This window comes from Macrobrachium rosenbergii, chromosome 14 (genome assembly GCF_040412425.1).
Source record: "Macrobrachium rosenbergii isolate ZJJX-2024 chromosome 14, ASM4041242v1, whole genome shotgun sequence".
Taxonomy (NCBI): Eukaryota; Metazoa; Arthropoda; class Malacostraca; order Decapoda; family Palaemonidae; genus Macrobrachium; species Macrobrachium rosenbergii.
This window is the reverse complement of record NC_089754.1, coordinates 32,864,072-32,887,364: the sequence shown is the minus strand read 5'-3', so window position 1 is coordinate 32,887,364 and position 23,293 is coordinate 32,864,072. Positions and strand designations below refer to the sequence as shown.

Genomic DNA, 23,293 nt, shown 5'->3' with positions numbered 1-23,293 from the left:
AAAATAACTTACTGTAATCTTAAACAGTGAAAACAAATGAAGGTATTTATGGTTATCTCATCATCATCATCGTAACATGTCTGTTTTGCTTTCAGCGGAAGCGTCATGAGCGTTTACCCCCCTGCTAATGCCAGGGCAGGCAGTGCAGTTAGCCGAGTTAGCGCTGTTAGCGCAGCTAGCGTAGCCAGCGCTCAGGTCGCCGTCAACGCGCGCGGCGAAAGTGCCACCAAAGAGCGGGTTGAAAGCGCTGCCTCCAATGGGCGGGTTGAAAGCGCTGCCTCCAATGGGCGGGTTGAAAGCGCTGCCTCCAATGGGCGGGTTGAAAGCGCTGCCTCCAATGGGCGCGCTGAAAGCACCGCCTCCAATGGGCGCGCTGAAAGCACCGCCTCCAACGCTCGCGTTGAAAGCGCCGCCTCTAACGGGCGCGTTGAAAGCGCAGCCTCCAATGCGCGCGTTGAAAGCGCAACCTCCAAAACGCGCGTTGAAAGCGCAGCCTCCAACGCGCGCGTTGAAAGCGCAGCCTCCAAAGCGCGCGTTGAAAGCGCAGCCTCCAAAGCGCGCGTTGAAATCGCCGCCTCCCACGCTCGCGTTGAAAGCGCTGCCAGTGTACGGAGCAATAGCCTGAGCGGCAAGCAAAGCTACTACCAAGGAAACAACCAGAGGAGCAACCAAAGCAACAGCCAGATCGGCAACCAAAGCAACAGCCAGAGCAACAATCAAGGGAACAACCAAAGCAACAACCAAGGAAACAACCAGAGCAACAACCAAAGCAGCGGCCAGAGCAACAACCAAGTTAACAACTTCAGCGGTCTGAGCGTATGGGACATAGCGGTCGCCGAAGACAGGAAGAGAAGGCTAGACCCCCAGAACAAGCAAGAAACGGACAAGGCCCCTAGGGAGGCAACGTTACTTATTGTTGGTACTAGGTCCGCTGTGAGTAATACCTATTAGTTTTCGTTTAATGTCGTGGTATCTTTTGTTGTTGCTGTTAATTCCCATGAAAATAAAAAAACTAGGCCTAATTATCAGTTTCAGAAACAAATTATTTTAGTAAAACTGACAGTTAAGATAAAGTACGTTTAACCTGACTACTGTGATTGTAGATAAATTATGTTACTCTTTAGGGTAATCCGTATTGAATCTTGTATTGTCATGATATTTTTTGTTGTGTCGAATTACTGTGAAGTTTTTTTTTTAACTATGCCTAATTATCAGTTTCAGAAACACAAATTACTTTAGTAAACCTGAAACCCATGATAAAGTACATTTCAGATGGCTACTTTCATTGGTAGATAAATGATTATGTTACTGTTTATTGCCTTAGTTTGGCCTTGCACTCACAACTGGTCGGAGACTTTAGCTACATAAATAGAATAGAACCAAGTCCAGCTGTATCGGATGACATTAAAACCCACCTGCATCAAATAGCCTACGCAGTTGTGGCTGTTTCTCGCTACTGAAATGCTTTGAAATTCTCTGACAGTTTCTCTTATAGGTTTTTTTTCTCAATAAGCATTTGTATCACATCCTTCCTTTTGGATTAACCTCCACTATGCAGAAACAACAAAATGTAGTTTCTTTCAGGGAAAAACAACGTTACTGCAGAGATTCCTAGACAGGGAGGAACCGCCCAGAAACACCCTCGCCCTTGAATACACCTATGGAAGAAAATCCGGCAAAACTTTGGTAAGTTCTGTAGAGGTCGGTCTTAGGCCTACACTGTTCATGAGTTTTTTTTTATCTATTACAAGGTTTAGAGTTGTCCTATTTTATTTCCTAACTTCTTCCTTCCTTTTTTTTCATTTTTCGGACCTTGGTTAGAAATAAAGAATTAAATAAATATCTTAAAATCATGATCATAGGTTACAAAAACCATTATAGTGGCCGATAGGAACGTTAGACAGCATTGAACAACTTTATAGTTGGTGCTAAGTGGAAGTGATGTCTCTTATTTTTGAGGGTCCTATGAAAAACATTTACCCAAAAGCTTCCTATCACCAGGTAAAGGATGTCTGCCACCTGTGGGAACTTGGAGGCGGAGCTCTATTCACCTCGCTGCTGGCGGCTCCCCTCACGTCGAGGGTCATCCCGAACCTCGCCGTGATCTTGATGCTTGACCTTTCACGACCTGAGACGATCTGGACGGATCTTGAAGCGCTTGTTTCTCAGTTGGAGGTGCGTTCTGTTAGTTTGCAAATGGAGGTTTGTTCCGTTGGTAAATGACTGTTGTCGTCGTTCGTATTTTAAACTTCGCCATTGGTTTTGTTTTTAAAGTGATACAAGTTCACGAACACTTTCCCTTCTCATTGTATATATAATTTTCTCAGGCAGAAATAAAGGCCGTTGTAGGAAAACAAGCTGGGATGCAAAAACAACTGTCTGCAGCTGCCTGGATGAGAATAGGTGAAGATCACCAGGTGAGTGTAATTAAGTGCCGAATATTTACATCTGAATTCCACCTGAACCCTGTGATAATGGCTCAAATGGGAAATGATAAATACCAAGATGAATTTCAGTGTTTATTTATATGTTTTTTTTTAATGATGAAATCAACGGGACTGGTAAATTTATGTAGGCTACTTACTTAGCATGGGTGGCCCCAACCCTCCAAGATAGATTTTGGCATTGTGTCTTAAAAGGAATGCATTTTGTTAACATTCACTTATGAAACTGGTTGGTAATTAAACCATTTCTTGGCAAAGCATGTTTAAAAAAGATTATTTACCTCCTTTCTGATCTAGGACAAAGCACTCATTTCCCCCTTCCTGGTACCTCTTGTGATCCTTGGCGGGAAATATGACGTTTTTCAAGACATGGAACCCGAGAACAAAAAGGTCATATGTCGTGCTCTTAGGTACGTGTTTATTTGTACTGGCCTGTATTTCCTGTTATTAAAAAAAAACAGTAATTCAGTTGATAATTTCCAAAAATGTAGCTTATTACTTATAAGGCCTAGAGTGGTTCCTCTGTTTAGTGGTGAAGGTCTTGTAAATTAACTTCAATTGCTGTTATAATCACTATATAATGAAACTATTTACTTCAAGGTTTGTAGCTCACAGTCTAGGGGCATCTCTGCAGTTTTTCTCTGCCCGTGATGCTGGGCTGGTTAAAAAGGCCAAGGAACTCCTGAGTCACTATGCTTTTGGAAGTCCTGACAGGTAGGTGAGGTATATACAGTATTTCTTAGCATAACGTACAATTTACAAAATAAATATAATTCTCCAGGGAGTCTTAACTATTTTCAGTGTAATGGATCTTCAAGTTATTCAGCATGCTGGTTATATTAGAACATTTAATGTATAAAAATTATAAAAAATAGAAAAAAAATTAAGCAGTTATCATTTACTTTAATACTCTGCTCTTAAACTCGAGGTTAACTGTACAGTCCCAATGTATGACACTGTGGAAATGAAATCACCTTTTATAGCACTGGTTGTAAAGCATATGCGTTTACTCAGATTTGTTCTTTCATTTCCTTCTAAACTCTGATTAACAGCAATAGAAAATAACCATACAAATGAGTACGTTGAACCTACTGCCTCCAGCGCTCCTTCGATCACTTTAAAATCTCGAGTGACCTTTTTGAAAACATTTACCTGTCAAATAAAGTCTGTTTTCCCTGTTTCTTTACTCTACAGCAAAAACTTGTCACAAGACTACAACAAGCCTCTATTAATACCCGCTGGGAGCGATAACTTCAACACAATCAACGGAAATGTCGACGAATCACACGCCATGACTTATGACACATGGAAGCACACATTTACCGCCAAATTCCCACAAAAGAACGAGAAGAAGTCTGCGCTGCCAGAGGACCCAGGGCGTGATCCCAGCTACGCAGAGGCTGATGTGGATAACCTAAGGGCGCAGAAAGACGAGGTATGGGATCTTACAGCTGATGATGAGATGAACACTGACTGACATTAGCCTACTTGTTTTCTGTAATTTATGCACCTCCAAAGCATGGCCAGTAATTTTTTTATATTGGAAAATGAAAACTTTAGTTTAAATTGGAACTTTAGAAGTTAAGCGAAGATGCAATGCATTACTACCCTAATACAGTTCTTGTATTTTAATAATTACCAACCTTTTTTCATTTATTAATTTATTTCTTCTACATTAATGTGATTTCTTTCTGTTTCCCATTACCTTCTGCTACTTCTTTCAAATGAACACCATATTCTTTGGAAGCTTGAGTTTCAAGTCAATGGCCCCTGTGGGATTATTCCATACGAATAGGGTTCATCTTCTGAATAATAGTAATAATTTACCCCTTTCACATTTTAAGTGTTTTTTGAAAGCTCATTTCAGTTTAATTTCATTTAGCTTATACCTCCTACCCGGATGCGTTGTAAGTGAATTTTAGCTCTAAAGATTCTGCTTTCTGCTTATAATTTTAATGGGAACATTGTCCAGTAATTTGGCATATTTTTTATGCTTTCCTTGCAATTGAAAAAAAAAAGAAGACTACTCTGCTTTAGTTATGTTGACATTACTGAGTCTTGGAACACTATTCTTAAAACACTGTCGTATCATGCCTATCCCAGATTCAATTGCTTTGTCACTCACCACATTTTTGCATAGCATTTTTTCTTTGATAGGTAGTCTATGTGAATTTACATTCTACGACACGAAGCAGATTTTGATGTAACAGCAGGATAGCTGCACTTTGACATAGTTTGCCCAAAAAGAAAACCACAAGAATAGAAAGTTCAAATAGAGAGTACAAGTTAACCGATAAATTTCTATAGCTTTCCGCAATTGAACATTTGCCCGAAGTACAGTACTGTATTAGAGATATGCAATTAGTGTTACACCCATGCAAAACTAGGATGCATTGCATTTCAAAATTCAAGTGATAGATAGTTCATTGCGATTTACGCCAATTATTTAGTAGTACTGTATACAGAAAATATAGTTTATGATTCGCAGTTAGAAGGTTTGACTCTGAAGCCTGTCATTTCAAAGATGAATAATGCTAATTCATAATTTTAAAAGAAAAATAGTCCAAACTGTAAGCAGAAGTTAACCAATTAGAAAACCTCTAGTTTTCTGCAAAAATTTTAAGAATTAAGCAAGATATGCAAACATACTGCATCATGCAAGACTAATGAACTGCCCTCTGAATTATATATTTTACTGAATTTTATGCCAGCAAAGTTAATTTCTCTCCTGCCTTTCTGTAATAAAAAGGCATCATTACTAGATTAAATATTTTTCACTGGGACTTTTGCAGAGTGTTAACCATACTGTTTTAGAAAAAGTGGCTGGGGTGTACGAACAATAATACACATTGTTGTATATAAACAGTAACAAAATACTCAGGATGCAACACCACTAATTTTTCTTGATTTCTTCAGGAACTGGAGCGAATTCGACGAGAAGTGGGACGTAACAATGCAAGATGGGCTGAACTAGACTTGTCATGAAATTCTACAAGGAATATATTATGATAAAGTATAGCACTCACCATGAAATGTTTCTCATTAGATTTTTTGCCTGCCAATGGAAGTTGAGAGAATTAAAGTGTTGCTAAAAATTTTCCTAAAAAACATGCAAGTGATTTTCCATACTATAATATAACCAAATTTGCTCATCGATTAGTCATAAGACTTACATCTGTAACATCAGTGCCTAGAAAACTGTTAATTTAATTAGGGATGAGTGTTTTAGTAAATGTTATTAATACAGTACAGGTAGACTCTTTGACTTGACACGGGATGAGTGTTTCGGTAAATGTTATTAATACAGTACAGGTAGACTCTTTGACTTGACACAGACTTCAGTAAATATGAAATTAGACTTGAAAAAGTGTAACATATAATGTTTACCTTTTTCCAGTTTTCATTACATTTACCTGCAATCAGATACCATTCTTTGTTTTTAAACAAATACCTGGATACACAACTTTTAATCAAACCAACATACTTGGAGTGGTAGTTTACTGAACATACCTTCACATAGTGATGTCATTAATAGGATATCCTTCTCACTCCTGATATACTTGTCAGTTGGTCTCCCGTGGGCAACAGGAGTTGAAGACTCAGACCTACTGGGATGAAAACTTTGAGAAAGGAAGCTTGAGACGAGTGGAGATACATGGAAGGCAAAGCACAGGATAGACATGAGTGGCAGAATTGCATAGGCCCTTGGCATAACACAGCACTGGAAGTGATAATGATGGTGATGAAAACATTAGTGCTGAATTTACTTTCTTTATGTAAGCAGTAATAGCAAACATTAATTTTACTTGAAATCTGAATTCACCTCCACATACAAATCCCTGCAAAGCAACATGACTGATGCCATAACCTGTATGTATACAAAAAAATTATAATAAATTGTATAAAACTGCCTTTAAGATAAGTGGAACCTCTATTATGACATGTAAGTCGACACCATGTTTTGGTTTAAGTTCTACCACATGCTGTCCCATTTTATAGATGTAATAATTGTTTGAAAATCCAAAAAACTACCAGTCCCAGGCATTTTGGATAATTTCTTGCACACACTTTATGCTTTTCTTTTTTGTACTAAAGAAATTTTAGAATAAGAGTTCAGAGGGTTTTGATAGCATTTCCAAGGTCACTGAAAATACATCTGTGGTGGCATATTAAAAATCATCTAGTGCTGAATTTTTTGCACACAGTTCTGTTGTGAAAACTGAGGCAATGTTTGGCAGAGAACTGGCTTGTTTGATTAGGTGGCATGGCAGCAAATCTTACACCTGATACAGAGATTTTGAACCATTAGTGTAAATTACTTTATAGACCTTTGCCTAATTTTTCTATTGTGCCCAGGTCATGATGTTCAGGAATATATGCACATTTTTTGGGACAAATATGGACAAGTACATGTTCTGATTTACAGGAATGCACTAAGTGACTAGTAACAACGAAAGAATTTAAGCTCTCTATCAAGTTGAACTTAGATTGAGCCTTCCATACAATTATCAGCAACTTGCACAAATTTGAACAATTGCTTTAAATAACACTAGCCAGTGAAAAATGCTGTAAGTCCTCATACAGTATTTCAAAATTCAAATCTCTTTTTTTCATATATTTTAGTACAAATTTACTATCAACTTCAATAAGTGATCAAGCTGGTCTCGTTTATATGAGGTTGAATGTCCTTAAAAAATCCTGAACAATTTTAAAACTGAAAAAGGACACTGTAAATAAGGAATAATTACACAACCACATTAAAAGCTTTACTGCAGCCCTATGTAAGTGGTGAAATAATTACTGAATGGCAAAGAAAAAAGGTGAACAGAAAGCTGAAGTTACATCAGCCAATGATTCAAAAGCACAGCATAATATTTATGGGTTATACAATGTCCTCTGCTTCCATCTAGTCGACTGGCTTTCAAAGTACTAAATGTTGATGGAACGTTCCAGACTAAGGTGCCTACAAATGTATCAGTGATTAATTGCACTGCTTCCCTTGTGTGCTAGCTGGACTGAATAAATATGGTTTATTAATGAATGACATATGATTAAAGTTCACTACAGCCCTGTAAATCCCTTGAGTGCCGGAGGATAAATCAACGAAATGAATATATAAAAAATTTCTTAACAATTATGACAATGAAAAATAATGTACATTAAAAAGTTTGCAAGCCAACAAACTTGCAGGTTAAAAGTATACTTAAAAAATACAATCACAGATCTGTTGACAATGATGAAAATATGTATAACAAAGAAATTTCTCCAATACATAAATGTTCTATACATATAAACACCAAAAAAGTACAAGTTTGAAAAACTTATTTCTCTATATATACAGTACGACAGTAATCACAGGTAGAGTTTTTCTATGAAAACAAAAATACTGTTTATACTATCATAATCTATGGGGGTTAAGATTTATTAAAGGCAAATGCTGCCAACTTCTGTACTCCTGATCCCCTGAGTTTTTTGTCTACATGTGGATCTTGACTGTCAGGTTCATCCATTTTTCTCTTCTTCTCTTCATTGGTAGGGGTAGACTCAAGAGAGGTAGCTACAACTGGAGTAACAGGGGGAGCAGCTGCCATGTTTTTGTATTTCTGTAAGAGACATTACATCTCAGTTCACAAAACACTGGTTTGAGTATATGAATTTATATTCAAAACTGCTGAGGAAAAGTTAAAATATTTCATTATGAGCAAAAATACTGTAGTATGTCTTAACTCCTAATATAATTCAATTGGTGTATTTCTATTTTAAACTGACTCATCACAGACAACAGGACGGCAAAGCTGTGATGATATTTTATATTAATAACTGAAGCCTTATTACTCAGCAGTTATTTTTCTTACAATCTTCGTGAAAAGAATCTTACATATAGGATGGCAATAGAGACCTAAACACAACTTTGTCTTAATGATAAATGAACATGAAACTAACTTTATGTTTCAAATCATCACTTACCTGCTTTGTGTCATTATCTACATCTTTAAACACCAGAGCAGCTTTTGCCAAGAGTTCTCCTTCAGTAGCATCTGGAAACTTTAGCTTTACTTCGTCTTCATTATCAGCAAACCAAAGCTGAAGTGCAGATTTCTTTTTCACTGGGACTTCTGATGAAGCATCTGACTTCACAGGCTGCGAAGCATTGTCGTCAGACTTCTTAAATGGGTTTATGGACTTAACTGGTGACAATGCCCTCTGTACATTTTCATCTTTGTTTTCCTTGCCAGATGGTGTTGTGGCATCATCTTCAACAGCCTTCTTCTTTAATGTGGTCTGTTTACTCTGTCAGAGAAAAATAAAATGTGAGAATATAATCTTGTTTCCTTAACCTATTTCCAATATTTCAAATAACTGTTCATAATAAAATGTTACTTCAAACATCCATATTTGGTACAACTGCTTTTTCACATTACTGATTCCCAAGAACAGTTACCAACATACTAACAAGAGTATCAGAACCTAGAGACCTACGAACTAAAAAATTTACCATAGGTTCTTGGTAAGAGGTTTCAGATCACTGAAATATTTAACAGAGATTTCATAATTTCCAGGACAATAAATGATTTACCTGTTTCTTAACAAGTGGTCTCAGAACAGGAGTGTGTTCCTTCTTTTGTGATTTCCTGAACTGATCTATGATATCAATTCCTCTTTTGCTACTTAGTGAGCCAGGAGTAGTATTTTTCTTGAAGGGATTTTTAGTTGATGGAGAAACTAACATACTTGACTTGGGAGTGCTGCCTTCCTTGCGAACTGCAGCAGCCAATAGAGGGTTATCTAAAAATAAAAAAAACCATCATCATTTAACAGCTAATCACATATATTAAACTTCACAATAATAGAAGCTAGGACCATTCTCTACATAGCTACTTAAGTGTATGGACCATAAAATAAGGCCAATTAAGGCTTCAGAGCTTTTATCCAGTGTAACGAGATGCTCCCAAGGCATCCACTACCATCAACTGACTAATAACCAGAACTGGTTTGCGAGCACAAGTTATTACACAAAATGAATACCGACAATAACATATTTGTCACATACAGTATTTACATTTATTAAACAATTTAGAATGATCACTTGACTGTCATTGTTAACATTTGCCCTTCCCCTAATTAAAGACAGCCCTAAAATTCAAAAAAGGACAAAATATGCTGATGTATTTACTGGAAGCTAGCTATACACAATCTGTAAGTCACTATTAAGACACTTTTTAGGGCATAAGGAGAAAAAGAAGGAATAGAACTACTTGATGATAACAAGAAAGTGACAAGGACAAAGCAAAGGGTAAGTGGTTCTCATAATTGTGTTGCTAAAACCACAAGCACATGAACAAAGACTATAGTTACTAACTACCCACGGATCTAAGGTGTGCATGCATCAACAGTTGCTCTTCTGCTACTTCTGTCTACAAGATATATTAATGTAAATGTTTGGGACATTTAGACTGCAACAATTGTAATGAAACCATTACCATGAGTGCCTTGCTCTTCACTTTCATCTTCTGGAGTATTTTCTTGGACTTCTTCCACCTCTTCATCTGACTCTTGATTCTGATACCTCCTCATTCCACCGCCAATACCGCCACCATACCTGGAGACAACAAGGATTAGCAGTGAAACCTGTCTTCCAATCTCAATATGAATAGACTGAAATATGTCGAATCCTGTTATAAGCAAACCAGCTTTCACAATTCATATCTAAAGCCATCTGTAGCAAACAAGAGTATAAAATATCTTTTATATCTGCAAATATAAAAGCAAGACCAGAATGATTTCTGTAAAATTTAGTGACCATTTTCCTTTCTATGTAATTCCTTCACTTCTGATGAATTTGAACATAAGCTGTAAAAACTTACAACTGAAAATCATCTGCCATTCTGTTTCTCTCGCGAGTATCCCTTTCGATTTCCTCTTCCATTTTAGCAGAAGCTACTTCACCCAAACGTTCTGCTAACTGTAAACGATGTAATTTACCAGCATATTTGATTGCCAGCTGAACTGTATGATATGATGGCATCAGTTGGCAGACCTCCACAGCTCGGGATTCTCTCTCTGTACGGCATGCCAGCTGAAAAATAAAATTTCATTATAAAACACCTTTCATATTGCTAAAGACCCTAGTATATACTTATCTAAAATGGAAAAACAACTGAATACTGTATAGGCTAGTTATCTGAAGAGAGAAAGGTCAACTTTCAAATATATCTACATTTTTCCCAGAGAATAATGCATCTTCTCTACAATTTTGGCTCTCAAAGACAGAGATTACTGGATGTCAAACAGGTTATCATGAATATAGGAATTGACTGGGCTGACACACCTATATACATCAACAACAGGAATGGTTCCACATCACTTGGCAGACACTGAGGGTAGTGTCTGAAGTCTGGTGACAACCTCAGCTGCTTTAGCTGAAAACCCCACACCTCCAACCTGTTGCTGTATAGTTTACCATCTCAGGTTCCAGGTCTTGTTGACGCATCAGACGTGGCTGATATACAAGCTTTTCTTAACTGGGTATTCTAAACGAATTGTCAACTGACAGAGATAAAAGGATTGCCAAACTATTCCTTCTGTGGCTGAAAAGGGATCTACTAGTCATACTGAGATTTTTGTAAGCTGTACATTTGTCTAAGACTTCTTTGAAGAGACCTAGGACTTCCAGGCATCCAGTGAGTGTATTATGGCATGAGACCTCTAGACTACAGGATATGGTTGTGCTAGGCAGCAGCTGTCCTTCCTGCTTCCTCATAACAGCCCTTATTAATCATAAAAATGGCACTTAGTTGGACATACATTAACTACCATACTAATCCTAGTTCTCAAAAAGGAACTGTTATTCTAGTCTCCATAGTTGGGAGATTGAAGAGAATGCTTACGACATTATTTCTATCAAGTTCTCAATGTACAAAAACATATCAAATTTATTCACTACAGTAATATCTAAAGCTACTTAACAGAAACTAATAATTTTTCATCAACAGGTGAGTAATGACAATCTTACTGCAAACAGTTTAATCATGGCCTCCTTCAAGATTTTGTCTGCCTCATTCTTTGAATGGTCAACTTCAAATCCTAGGCGATTCAGTCTCTCCATAGTATTGAGCTGAAGATTGGTCCGTATCATCTTCTCCTCTAAACCTCCCTTTTCTGTTTCTAGCTCACAGATTGGTACCTGAAAGCAAGTTCACCATGACATACAGTGTCAAAAAAGTTGATATTATATTCACCACATGCAAAACATTCATTGAAAGCAAACTTTAATGGTATGTTAGCAAAATCTACATTTTGCTTTCAAATGATAGAGTAAGATGTCAAATTTACTGCTTACAAATATTTTCAACAAGAAATAAATTATTTATCTACATAAAAATGAATATTTCAGTGCAACTACAACACTTTCATGGCTTATCACCTGCATATTTATAAGGGACACATGAGGTTTTGGTAGAACTGGTGGATATCTGCTGCCTTTACACAAGATGCACCGAACATTACTCTGTGTTTCACTGACTCCTATTAGGAAGTAATGGTCACTCTTTCCACGAGTCTGCAAAGAAATATCTCGAATCAGAAAACCAAAAACTAATTTGGCATTAACCAATAGTTTTCTTGAAATGAAATACATGTGACAACAATAAAAGAAAATTGCTAAAAACTTCTACATCCATCTTAACCATACACTAAATTGTGCTAGAATAGTTACTGTGATAGTAAAATGAACTCTTAAAAGAAGTTCCTTCACTAGTTATCAAGTAATCCTGCTAATATATGGAAACAAACCTCATTAGCTACGATAAATTTCGTTAAAAAACTTATAAAATTATTCTATGTGACTACACTGTAACAGCACTTGAAAACAGACTTACGTGGTTTTTGGTATTCAAGATGCTTGTCCAATTAGGGCCATATTTCAGGTGCATGATGTGGACTATCCCTGCACTATCCATTATTACAGGGGTTCCTTCATCGGAAAATCCAGCCCAAGCTAAGAATGAGCGAGGAGATAGTGGAACATGACAGGACATGGGGGAGAGATGTCTACCACCATTTATGTGCAAGATCACTGCTGCCATACTTTGGTCACCAGATGCACCTAAATGAAAAGAAGTGTGTTTATTAACTCATATGAATGGAAAATCAATTAGATATTTTATACCTAAATGGGAATGTTACAAATGCAAGGATGAAAAGAGCACAAGAGCCATAGATTACAGTGAGTCTGGCTAGAAAGAAATGAAGTATGTATGTACAATATGAGGAATCATTACACCTTAAATAAATAAGAACACAGACTTACCCATTCCAGTGTGGTAAATGAACATTAACTGGTCCTCTGCTGCAGCTAAACAAACAACAGCTCCAGGAATGTTGATTAAGTCCCGCTGAATTCCAGAAGTAGAAAATACTCGAAGATTACGTTTATCTGTTGCTGCTGCTAGCCATCCTGTCCCGATACAAATTGCAACTATTTCTTCTTCTGATGGCATATCCACAAACCACTCTTTACTTGAGTTACCAAAGGCTGCAAAGTTTTGCACTACTAACTTGCTAAAAAGAAAGATAAATATACATTAACATGTAATACACAATGGATACAACAATAAAATACAGCTGTAACTGGAGACTCAGATTACTAAAGATATTTCACTAGCAAGAGAAGTGAACTCCACACAAACCTTCCAGTAACCTCACATATTTTTTTCCAGGGAAGAAATTAAATTTCTTTCCCTGTGTAGAGCCAAAGCAGGTGTGAGAACTATACTCTTAGAACCACTTCAATGCACTGTCTCATTTTCTGGCTTGGGTTTTACAGCACTAGCCTAGATCTTATGGTCAAGAGCCAAGATTACCAAGCGTACTGAGGCACTGAAAGGGGAGTCTAGTGTGTGGGCCGGACATCTCCATACTCATCAAACGCATAGTTCATCACCGATCTCCAGTTCTAGATGAATTAATTTTTCATAAGAGGTTGATCTTGTCTTTAGGAATAATGTGTCTAGGTTTTTGTGAAGCCTAGCAAATAGGACAACTAAATAAATGGTGGGTCTGTACAACAAACTAATGGTAATTAATTCTTAGGACACAAACCTTGGTTGGTCTTCTTGTGCCTCACATGCCAGCACTAAAGCTTCATTAGATAATGCTGCCATAGTGTGGCCTGCATTATTGTTAAGATGTAAAGCATGGTGGACAGATGTGTCGTGAAATTCCACATCAATGGTACTTTCATCTTCACTGGTGTACTGTCGAACAATACCAACGTTATTCCACACCTGCAAAATTAATTATCCTTTTAATAAAATGGTTTTTTTAGTACAATATCAATTATAAGAAACACTGAGACAGGAGGCTGGAGATGAGTGGAGATTTGTAGAAATTACCTTTACAACTGCTATATTACAGCAATGTCAGCATCAGAACTATAGTCACCTTGAGAGAGAGAGAGAGAGAGAGAGAGAGAGAGAGAGAGAGAGAGAGAGAGAGAGAGAGAGAGAGAGAGAGAGAGAGAGAGAGAGAGAGACTGATTCTGGGTTAAAACAACTCACCATATATCTGTCATTGAGAAACTCTGGTGACATACCAGGCTGGAAAGGTTTTTGCACTTCCGGGAGCTGTACAACTGGTGCTGGAGGAGGTTCCACTTTTGAGGTAATGACACTTGAGGTTTCATCATCTGCATCCTTGGAAGCTGAAACAATATCAGTCTGTGTTATTGGCCTTTAAAAGTAGAAAACCAAGAACTTAACACGCACACTTAACCATTCTAAGTGACAAACCAGGAACTTTAATTATCATCCTTTTGAAGGGTTATATGTGTGTTAAGTTTGTTCCATTCTGATTTAATTTATAGGCTGTTTAAATTACTTGATAGCAATAATTCAATGACTACAAAATAGCAATGAAATTTATACTCCACATAAGACTTAGGTCTGGAGTTCCAGCTGCAATTTCTACATCAGAGTGAGAAGTATGTTGAACTACACCAAACATGGGAGTTGTTTCTTTTCTCTAAAAGAATTCACACTCAGTGACCAATGCTGATACTCAAAACCCTTAGTTTATGTCATCATAATGGCTTATCTCCTCCAGTAGCAAATACAGAATATAAAATATCACATGAAATAAAAATATCCTGATCCTAATTAAGAAATATTTTCTAAGATAACATAAAAATAGTTACTCTTACAGAATTTCAAGCTCAATATTGTTTACATTTTAGAGTTAAAAAAGGGTTGTGATGACACCCATTACATTAATTTATTGTATAATGGGAGGCTGTATTGTGGTCACCATGAGTTAAACAAATTTCTTTTAAAATTTTATTCATGCACAACTACACACATTGTTAGTTTGTAAATTTTTCTATAAAGAGATTTTCTTTAAAATTTCTCCTTCTACAGAATGTAAAAGCATCACAGAAATGAACTTACCAATATCTGGATTGTCTGCAGATGGTAGTCCGATATACGTGCCTGCCTCATCATCAGCGAAGCCCAATTTAGACTTGATCTTTGAGATGGAAAACTCATCCTCATCATCTACGTCATCATTCATATCAACATCCGAGGGCGGAAAGTCTTCACCATTACTGACCCCATTCACCATTCCATTTTGTTGAATACTATGGCTATCCTGTCATTGCATAAGCATGTTAATTCATACATCCTCAACTCCTCTTGGGAAATCAAAGTTATTTCAGAACTAATAATAATCACAATTTTTTTATCACTCAAAATCATACTCATACAACTTTTATTCAAAAAGCTTTCTTACATTGTCAACTGACACACTACAGTACTATACAGTATTCAGGAGGAGACTCAGTTCATTATGTACAGTCCTACAGCAATAAAATAAAATGTTTCTATATATATTTTCACATTAATTTAAAGTCTATTTGGGGTTCTAGGGTTGTACAACACTACTAAAACTAAGTGAAACACTTACATTAGTTGGGACATGACTATCATCAAAGTTTTCAATTGTTCCCAGCTGGCCATCCACATTGACAAACCCAACCTCTTTCTTTCCACTTGGATTCCATGCTAACCCACATATTGGCAGTGACTTTGGATGTTGTTCACTCAAGATGGTTTGATGGTTAGCCATATTCCAAATAGCAATGAATCCATCCATACAGGCTCCAGCAATGAATGCGCCACATTTTGAAACTGCAACAACTGAAATGGTCTGTGAGGAAAAAAAATCATGAGTACTGACTAAATACAGGATAGGAGTACCAACATTCTATTTTCATTACGTAACCATTTGAAATCCTATAGTTAAAGGCATTCCTTCTAATATTTTATATGATTAGGGACCTTCATTTAGGGGCTTTGTATTTGGGTTTAGGGCTCAGGAGAAAAACTACTAACATATTTTCTTGGAGCCTGCGCATCTGTCCCTGCAAGTGGTACTGCTTACAAAGTGCCTTGCATAACAGACATCAGACCACTCCAAAAGTTCATCAAAGCATTGCTCCCTGTCTTTTACTGTTGCTTTCTGTCATTAACCAACTAATTGCTTGGTTCCTTTTGTCACTTATTTTGCTCTAATTTTAACTTATTCTAGAAAAAATCCTCTAAGTGGACACTTGGAGTCTAGAAATGTGAGTAAGTGGATTTGCCACACTACCTTTCAAAAATACTTCTTTTGCATTTACTACAAATACCACTCTGCAAATGGTGCTAAATCCAGTAGCTAAGAGCTAAACCTCTTGGATAATGAAGTACATTAGTGCTTACCTGCTTAATAGAATTATCTGTCAATCTGTGCTTAATTTCCCAAGAATCTCGTTCATACAAACGGATCTCTTGCTCTATTGGAACACAGAGAAAACTCCCATCCTTGGACCATGAGAGACGGCACAGGGTCCGCGAAGAAGAAACATTATTAGTTTTGGGTAAAATGGCCCATGATGCAATGACAGCAGTAGTTTTCACATCCCAAACCCTGACACTGCCATCACACGATGAAGAAGCGACATACTCACCTACAGAGAGAATTGCTGAAGTTAATTAACAACTACTTTATACAGAATGCACAAAGACTTCAAAATTCAGCAGCAAAAGGTCAAACCAGCTTCACACTAAAACTTTAATTTTTCTTAAAAGCAGTATTTTTCCTATATATACAAAGGTTTGCTTATAACAGGGACATCTTCAACTGAGAAACTGTGTGTGTGTGTGTGTGTGTGTGTGTGTATTGAGGCTTGTTAACAAAGTAGTCACAGCTGCACATGGTGAGCAAGAAGTCTCAGCACTCATTTGACTGAAAACTCATCTCAATATTAAAAGATGGAAGATTTGAATATTTGGAAAAATGTAGTTGATTTCTAAGAAAAATTAGTGTTTACTGACAAAGTAAACAAACTTTCATCTCATAGTTACGGAGTAACTCATTACAAGAGACGTACTGTCCCATTGCTGCGCGTTTTGTGTACGAGAATGCAACAACTGCAAAGCAAGTTCAGTCACCTCTCAGAAATACAAGCTTCCCAGTCACATGGGCACAGGAAAAATGACTCCATAACCTATACAGCTTGGCTTGTACAGATGCAGAGGCCAAAGGGCCACTGATACAGTTTGCATCTTTATGAACACTTTCCTCTTCACAAGAGCTCTCCTGGAACCATCAGACCTTTGGCAACAATCTGGAACATTGACTCAGCTTCCCACATATACAGTACAGCAAATCAGGCCTTTATAATGTTGATGGGGTTGCTAAGAACAACCACAAATGCATTAATCCTGCAAAAATTCCAACCTTCCTACCATGCTGGTCTCACAACTGTCTTATAAGTGCAAGAGATATAAGGTGGCTGGTGGCTATGTACATGTGTTCCTTGTGACATTCTTTTGTAAACAAATGAATGACTCTGGGAATCACCACTGACTGCAATGGAGGGATTTCTAAGACAGTTAGTTTGCATGAAAAACCAGTTTTATATTATTAAAAACTGCTCTTAGCTCAAACTTGAAAAGAGCAGTCTTTACACCTTGGTGATGTATAAGATCACTTCACTTGTATAAGATATTAAGTACAAAAGTCAACATTGCAGATGATAAACAGGGTCTTGCCTAAGACCTAAAAAATGGAAAGAGGGTGAATATCAAAACAGAAAACCTAAACAGAAACAAGAAAAAAAGGTTTATTTCTGCAAGAAGTGAAAGCTGCCTCTAAAAATGGAGCTATACAAGTTGGGGAAACAGAAGAGAAAATTCACCTAAAGAGAAAAATGGGAAAACCTACTTTGACAATGAATATTAGAAATGTGAACCACAACACATTAATAGTCTAAATAGCCACATTGAATATGAAAATAACGCATTAGGTATGATAATACTTTGCACTGAGATAAGTATACTGTAAAGATTCTTTACTCTTCAAAATAACTCCTGTGATTAAACCTTCTAAAATACATAAACTGATTTTACAGTTCTTGTCATTTTTTATCTATCTCTCTGTCTTATTTTGAAAGAAATGGGAGGTTATTTTCATTTACTTTAGATCAAATGTCTTACAAGATTTGCTTACTGTTAACTAGTCCTAAAAACAGTTAATCTAACACAGAAAAAGAATTGCCAATCATAAAATAAAAAATCTTTTAAATAAACAAAAAAATAACTTTACCTTTAGGATCAATAGCTACAGAAAGGACAGGTGCCTGATGCCCAGTCAATATGGTATCTTTGTATGCAACTGCATTATGGACTTTTATTAACATGTCACTGGAATGAAAGGAACAAGATATATATAATTACAACCAACTTCTAATTCAACGTTGTACAATATGCTTCCATTACTAGCTAACATTTTATCCATACCGCTAAAAATAGCATAAGATGAAGGGGGACTGAAACGACAAGTCCAACCTTGAATGCTAAATACTGTCCTGAAACTCAATCCAAGGTATGTACCTTCTACTTTTACACTTGGATAGTGGCCAAGGGCTGAACAAGTGTATGTATACAGTACTGTATATAAAATCTATCTACACCTCCAATGCTGCGTGAAGTAAAGGGCCTCTATGAAATTCTGCCACTCATGACTTTCCTCTGCTTTATCTCCCAAAAATCTCTGCCTCCCTTCTCAAAACCAGCTAACTCCACCATGTAGTAAACTCGCAGCATTGTGTGAAGGACATGTCCAAGCAATCTCCATCTCTCATTCATCATTACCTTATCTACAGATGTTACTTCCATATCATTCTGGTATAATTTCTAATTCTAAATTGCAATCTGACTCCTAATATTCTTCTTGACTTTCAGAATGACTAAATCTTTTAATTTATCTCACTATCGTACTATGATTCATGACCAAATAGCAATTCAGATCATAATCTTTCTTCTATATGGAATTTCAAGAAATTTTACTTCCAAATCTTCTTCAGCTTGCCCAATACCTCATGTGTCATTTTTAGTTTTTATCAATAAACAAAAGAACAATTTTCTAGTAAACAGTACTCTTGTGGATTACACAATACTAACCTTCCAGCGCATGCCACTAGTTTGTTATCTTGACTAACTACAATGTGAGAAGCAGGAGCTGTAAAACGTGTAATGATTCCATCAGGTGATCCCTCATCCATTGTGAATGCCTGCACCAAATTACTGTCCGTAGCCACCAGAAAACGACCATCCTGAAAATCAATATCAAATATGTATTGATTAAATAAGATACAACTGCAGTACAAAGTTTGCCATTACAGCATCATAAAGTCACTGTGCAGTATGAGAGGACAAAGCACACCAATTTTTTGTTTTTTACTCACTCTGTAAGCTATGGCATGGGCACTTTCTGCTACAACGTGGGTTTTACAATCATCATCATCAAGTCCTTCAAATACACGAACTTCTCCATCAGTCCCACAAGTAATCATGTACCTGAAAAACACCTTTCATTAAGTTAAAAAGCAATGATACTATGCATTAAATGAAATTCTATATCATTATCATTTTAAAAAATTTCACGCTTACAATTTAAATATTTTTCAGTGCCTGCAAATTACCCAACTTGTTTCTACACACACTTTCAAATATGAAGTTCTTCCCATATATGCCCATATATGCAGACGCTCCTGACATGCTACTATGAACACATCTTTAGACGACTTTAAATATTTTTAGTGCTGACATGTTAGTGAAGAAATTCTACATCTTTATCGTTTAAAAAATTTGACTCTAACAATTTAAATATTTTTTAGTGCTTGCAAATTACCCTATTTTTTCTACACACACTTTCCAATATGAAGTTCTTCCTACATAGGGTTAAATGATGGGACATGAGACACATGGGTGGCAGAATTTTCACTTTTCACTTGATATTTAATTGGCGAAATAACAAAAAATAAAACCTTGAAGAAAACCTTTCAAAAGATTGAAGCTTCATTAACAAAATGAGCTTTAGGAAACTGCCATACGAACTAAAATAAGCATGTGAACTCTTCGTAAAATAGGTGTTGAAGGCAATTTTGAATCCAGTATGGCATCCCCACAAACACTGAGACAAAATGAATGGTGATTGGACACTTCCTTCCCAGGGCTCATTTAACAGTGTACTGAACACTAATTGCATATATATGTAATGTTTATAGTTATTACTCAAGATTTTAGTTGTAATCAGCACGATAAAACATTTTGTTGCCTGTACTAGTGAAAATATGAGACATGGAATTCCCGTCTGTCATGTGGTTGAAATGAAATGCATTTTTACCTTTAATCCATGGTTTTATCCTTATTGACATCACAACTGAAGGTCAACAGTACTTATTTAATTGTAATTATGCACATTTTGTTCTTAATTCACTCAAAATACCACTTAAAATATGTGAGAATGTTTGTTTAAAATATTTTACTCCATCAAATTAGTGAAACTGTGGCGGAACAATTTTCCAGCCTTATTGTACATCTGGCTGCCACAAACATCCGAGAGCGGACGACGCATTAGTGAACTGTTTACAACAGAAATGTAGTATTTTGTTGTTTGGACTTTTCATTTATTTAAGTCCATATTACAATGTATACATCTGAGACATGCAATGTGTGCATATGAGTGTTACCACTTTGGCAAAAATGCAAGAAAGTTGAGTATGACAATTTATCTAGAACTGGTATGAGAGTCAAGATACCATGACGTCAAAATACAGGACTGAAATAAAGGTTTTAAATCCAAAATTATTACTTAAAACACCATTATAATTGACAAAACTTACACTGTGTATGTGCTATATATATTACACTGTAATATATATTAATAAATAAAAAAAATAGGAAAGCACAAAAAATAGCTACATCATAATGTTCACAGCAAAAGCACTGAAATTTGTCTCAGGAATCTGGTTTGCTCCAACAATAAATATTTTCAAATGAATTATAATGAACATGTATTACATTTACTCAATTTATAGCCTTATTCTGGTGTTTAGCTACGTAGTTATTTAAATATTATCTAGCGCTCTGGCGTCCCAAAAATTAGTCAGAGTTTCCCGTCCAAGCCCCATTGGTGCCAGTGTTCTACCACTAATGTCAAGGAAACGGTGTCAGCGTCTATGGGTACAAATATTTTGTATATTTAACATAGGAAATAGGCAGTCTGTTTACACAAGTGACTCGGCACATATTGGATGGCGTCACTTGTCCACTTTTAAAGTGTTTTAAGTAAAAGTTTCGAGATGCTCATGGCCGGTAAGTTAGCACCGCACACAGCTAAATCTTAACAAACCTCAGTTTAATTGGAAATATGCCATTATTTCGTAATTTAGGAGAAAACTGTTACTTTAATATGAATGTAGAGGTCTCGGCGTGTTGTGTTGAGGGGGCACAAGTCTCACTGATGTTGATGGGGGCGCGTTCGAATGAATTTTCTGGAAGTGTCCAAACAGTGGAGGAATGCCACAGTGTAAGTCTCACTGATGCTGATGGGGGCGCGTTCGAATGCATTTTCTGGAAGTGTCCAACACAGCCAGTGGAGGAATGCCACAGTGTCTCACGTCCCAAGCTTTTACCCTATGCCACTGCAGCTACTAGCCTATGAATACACAGACCACTCCTGCCATGTCAGTGAAGAAACTCTACATCTTTATCGTTTAAAAAAATTTGTCGCTAATAATCTAAATATTTTTAGTGCTTCCAAATTACCCTATTTGTTTCTACACACACTTTCCAATATGAAGTTCTTCCTACAAACGCCACTGCTAGCCTATGTTTTTACATTTATCCCAATGAGCAGACACTAAACACGGCACTCAATTTGCCTGTAAACTGGTAGAGTCCAAGCTAGTGGGACACATTGATAGTCTGAAATTTTACCTATATTTTCAAAATATTGATGTACAGGTAAATGTTGTCCCACATCCCACACACACACAAACCTTAACAGTCTCCATGGACCTATTAAGCTAGTCCTAAGTCTTGACGATCAACTGATATGAGTTTAGGCTACCATCCTGAGTTCCATGAGGGTACCATACAGTTTTAACAATATCTGGCTTAGATGACATTGCCTAATCTACCTCAGCTTGGACCTTTCTCCGAGCGGCTAGTGAAGAACAAGAGAAATTTGTTTCTGGCGATAGAAATTCATTTCTCGCCATACTGTGGTTCGGATTCCACAATAAACTGTAGGTCCCGTTGCTAGGTAACCAATTGGTTCTTAGCCACGTAAAAAAAATAAATCTAATCCTTCGGGCCAGCCCTGGGAGAGCTGTTAATCAGCTCAGTGGTCTGGTTAAATAAGATATACTTACTGGACCTTACCTATACATAACCTAAGTAAGTAGCCTACAGTACCAGAGCTACAGTAAGCTATTCTTGCTACAGATCTCTAGAAACATGCTGTGGTAATTAATGTTAATAAATATACATACTTGCTGGCTTAGGCTACTAAACCCATAAGACCACAGAATTATAGTGCACCCTAGCTACAGTTCTTCTTTGGAGGGGTGGGTAGAGCTCTCGGCTAGCACGCTGTTGGCCCAGTGTTCGACACTCCGACCAGCCACTGAAGAATTTGAGGAATTTATTTCTGGTGATAGAAATTCATTTCTTGTCATAATGTGGTTCGGATTCCACAATAAGCTGTAGGTCCTGTTGCTAGGTAACCAGTTGGTTCTTAGTCACATAAAATAAATCTAATCCTTCAGGCCAGCCCTAGGAGAGCTGTTAATCAGCTCAGTGGTCTGGTTAAACTAAAATATACTTCTTCATATACAGTACCGTAGACTAACCTTGCTAGGTTACCGTATTAGCCTATGCTAATGAACACCGACAAAGCCCAACTAACCAATACCTACCAGAAATCCCTCCAATTATTTCCCACATGCAATAAAAGCGTTAGCCTTATATTTTTTAATTAATAAAATCTTGTACTTAACATAGGATTAGGGTACGGATACTCGTCCACAATCCTACAAGATTCAAACTTATGCTAATGAATGCCGGGCACAGCCCAACTAGCCAATGCCTACCATAAATCCTTCCAAATAGTGGGCTATCCAAAAACAAAAAGTGTTAATGAGGGTTTTATTTCATACAAACATTTACCAAATACTGCCTTGGGTTAAGATATGGTAAGGATACCCATCTAGGTTCCCACAGGATTCCGGCCTAGCCAAACGTAAGGACTCACCTGCCATCATCAGTATAACATATGTCGGTGTGGCCTTCATAATGCGCGTACCGCGTGGGTCTCATCTTTTTGGATGTCATGGCGATCTGGAAGAACTAATGGCTGAGACACAAAAACTAAATAATCGCGTAGGTCTTTGTTGACAATCTCTCACTACGGTACACACGATTCCTTTGCCGCCAGTTTTCAACATTTCCCATAACAAACAG

The 23,293-nt window shown here is 37.0% G+C and overlaps 2 protein-coding genes across 2 annotated transcripts in view; one reads left to right on the top strand and one right to left on the bottom strand.

The window, feature by feature from the left end:
• Positions 1–8,766, top strand: part of LOC136845882 (cytoplasmic dynein 2 light intermediate chain 1) — a 16,402-nt gene extending 7,636 nt beyond the window's left edge. Inside the window, exons 2-9 of the mRNA XM_067116321.1 lie at positions 96–933; positions 1,585–1,686; positions 2,002–2,175; positions 2,328–2,417; positions 2,742–2,854; positions 3,045–3,158; positions 3,639–3,879; positions 5,361–8,766. Coding sequence (XP_066972422.1) covers positions 96–933; positions 1,585–1,686; positions 2,002–2,175; positions 2,328–2,417; positions 2,742–2,854; positions 3,045–3,158; positions 3,639–3,879; positions 5,361–5,429 — 1,741 coding nt within the window. The 3' untranslated portion in view covers positions 5,430–8,766. The remainder of the gene's footprint in view (positions 1–95; positions 934–1,584; positions 1,687–2,001; positions 2,176–2,327; positions 2,418–2,741; positions 2,855–3,044; positions 3,159–3,638; positions 3,880–5,360) is intronic.
• Positions 7,556–23,293, bottom strand: Ctf4 (Chromosome transmission fidelity 4). Its single transcript, XM_067116315.1, has 18 exons — positions 23,085–23,293; positions 19,231–19,342; positions 18,947–19,098; positions 18,090–18,187; positions 16,202–16,449; positions 15,405–15,647; positions 14,888–15,089; positions 14,003–14,145; positions 13,545–13,729; positions 12,754–13,004; positions 12,323–12,549; positions 11,869–12,003; positions 11,458–11,628; positions 10,310–10,521; positions 9,926–10,044; positions 9,022–9,230; positions 8,412–8,735; positions 7,556–8,047 (listed from the first exon to the last, which is right to left on the bottom strand). The coding sequence occupies exons 1-18, from the start codon at positions 23,162–23,164 to the stop codon at positions 7,859–7,861; spliced, it is 3,300 nt and encodes a 1,099-aa protein (XP_066972416.1). The 5' UTR covers positions 23,165–23,293; the 3' UTR covers positions 7,556–7,858.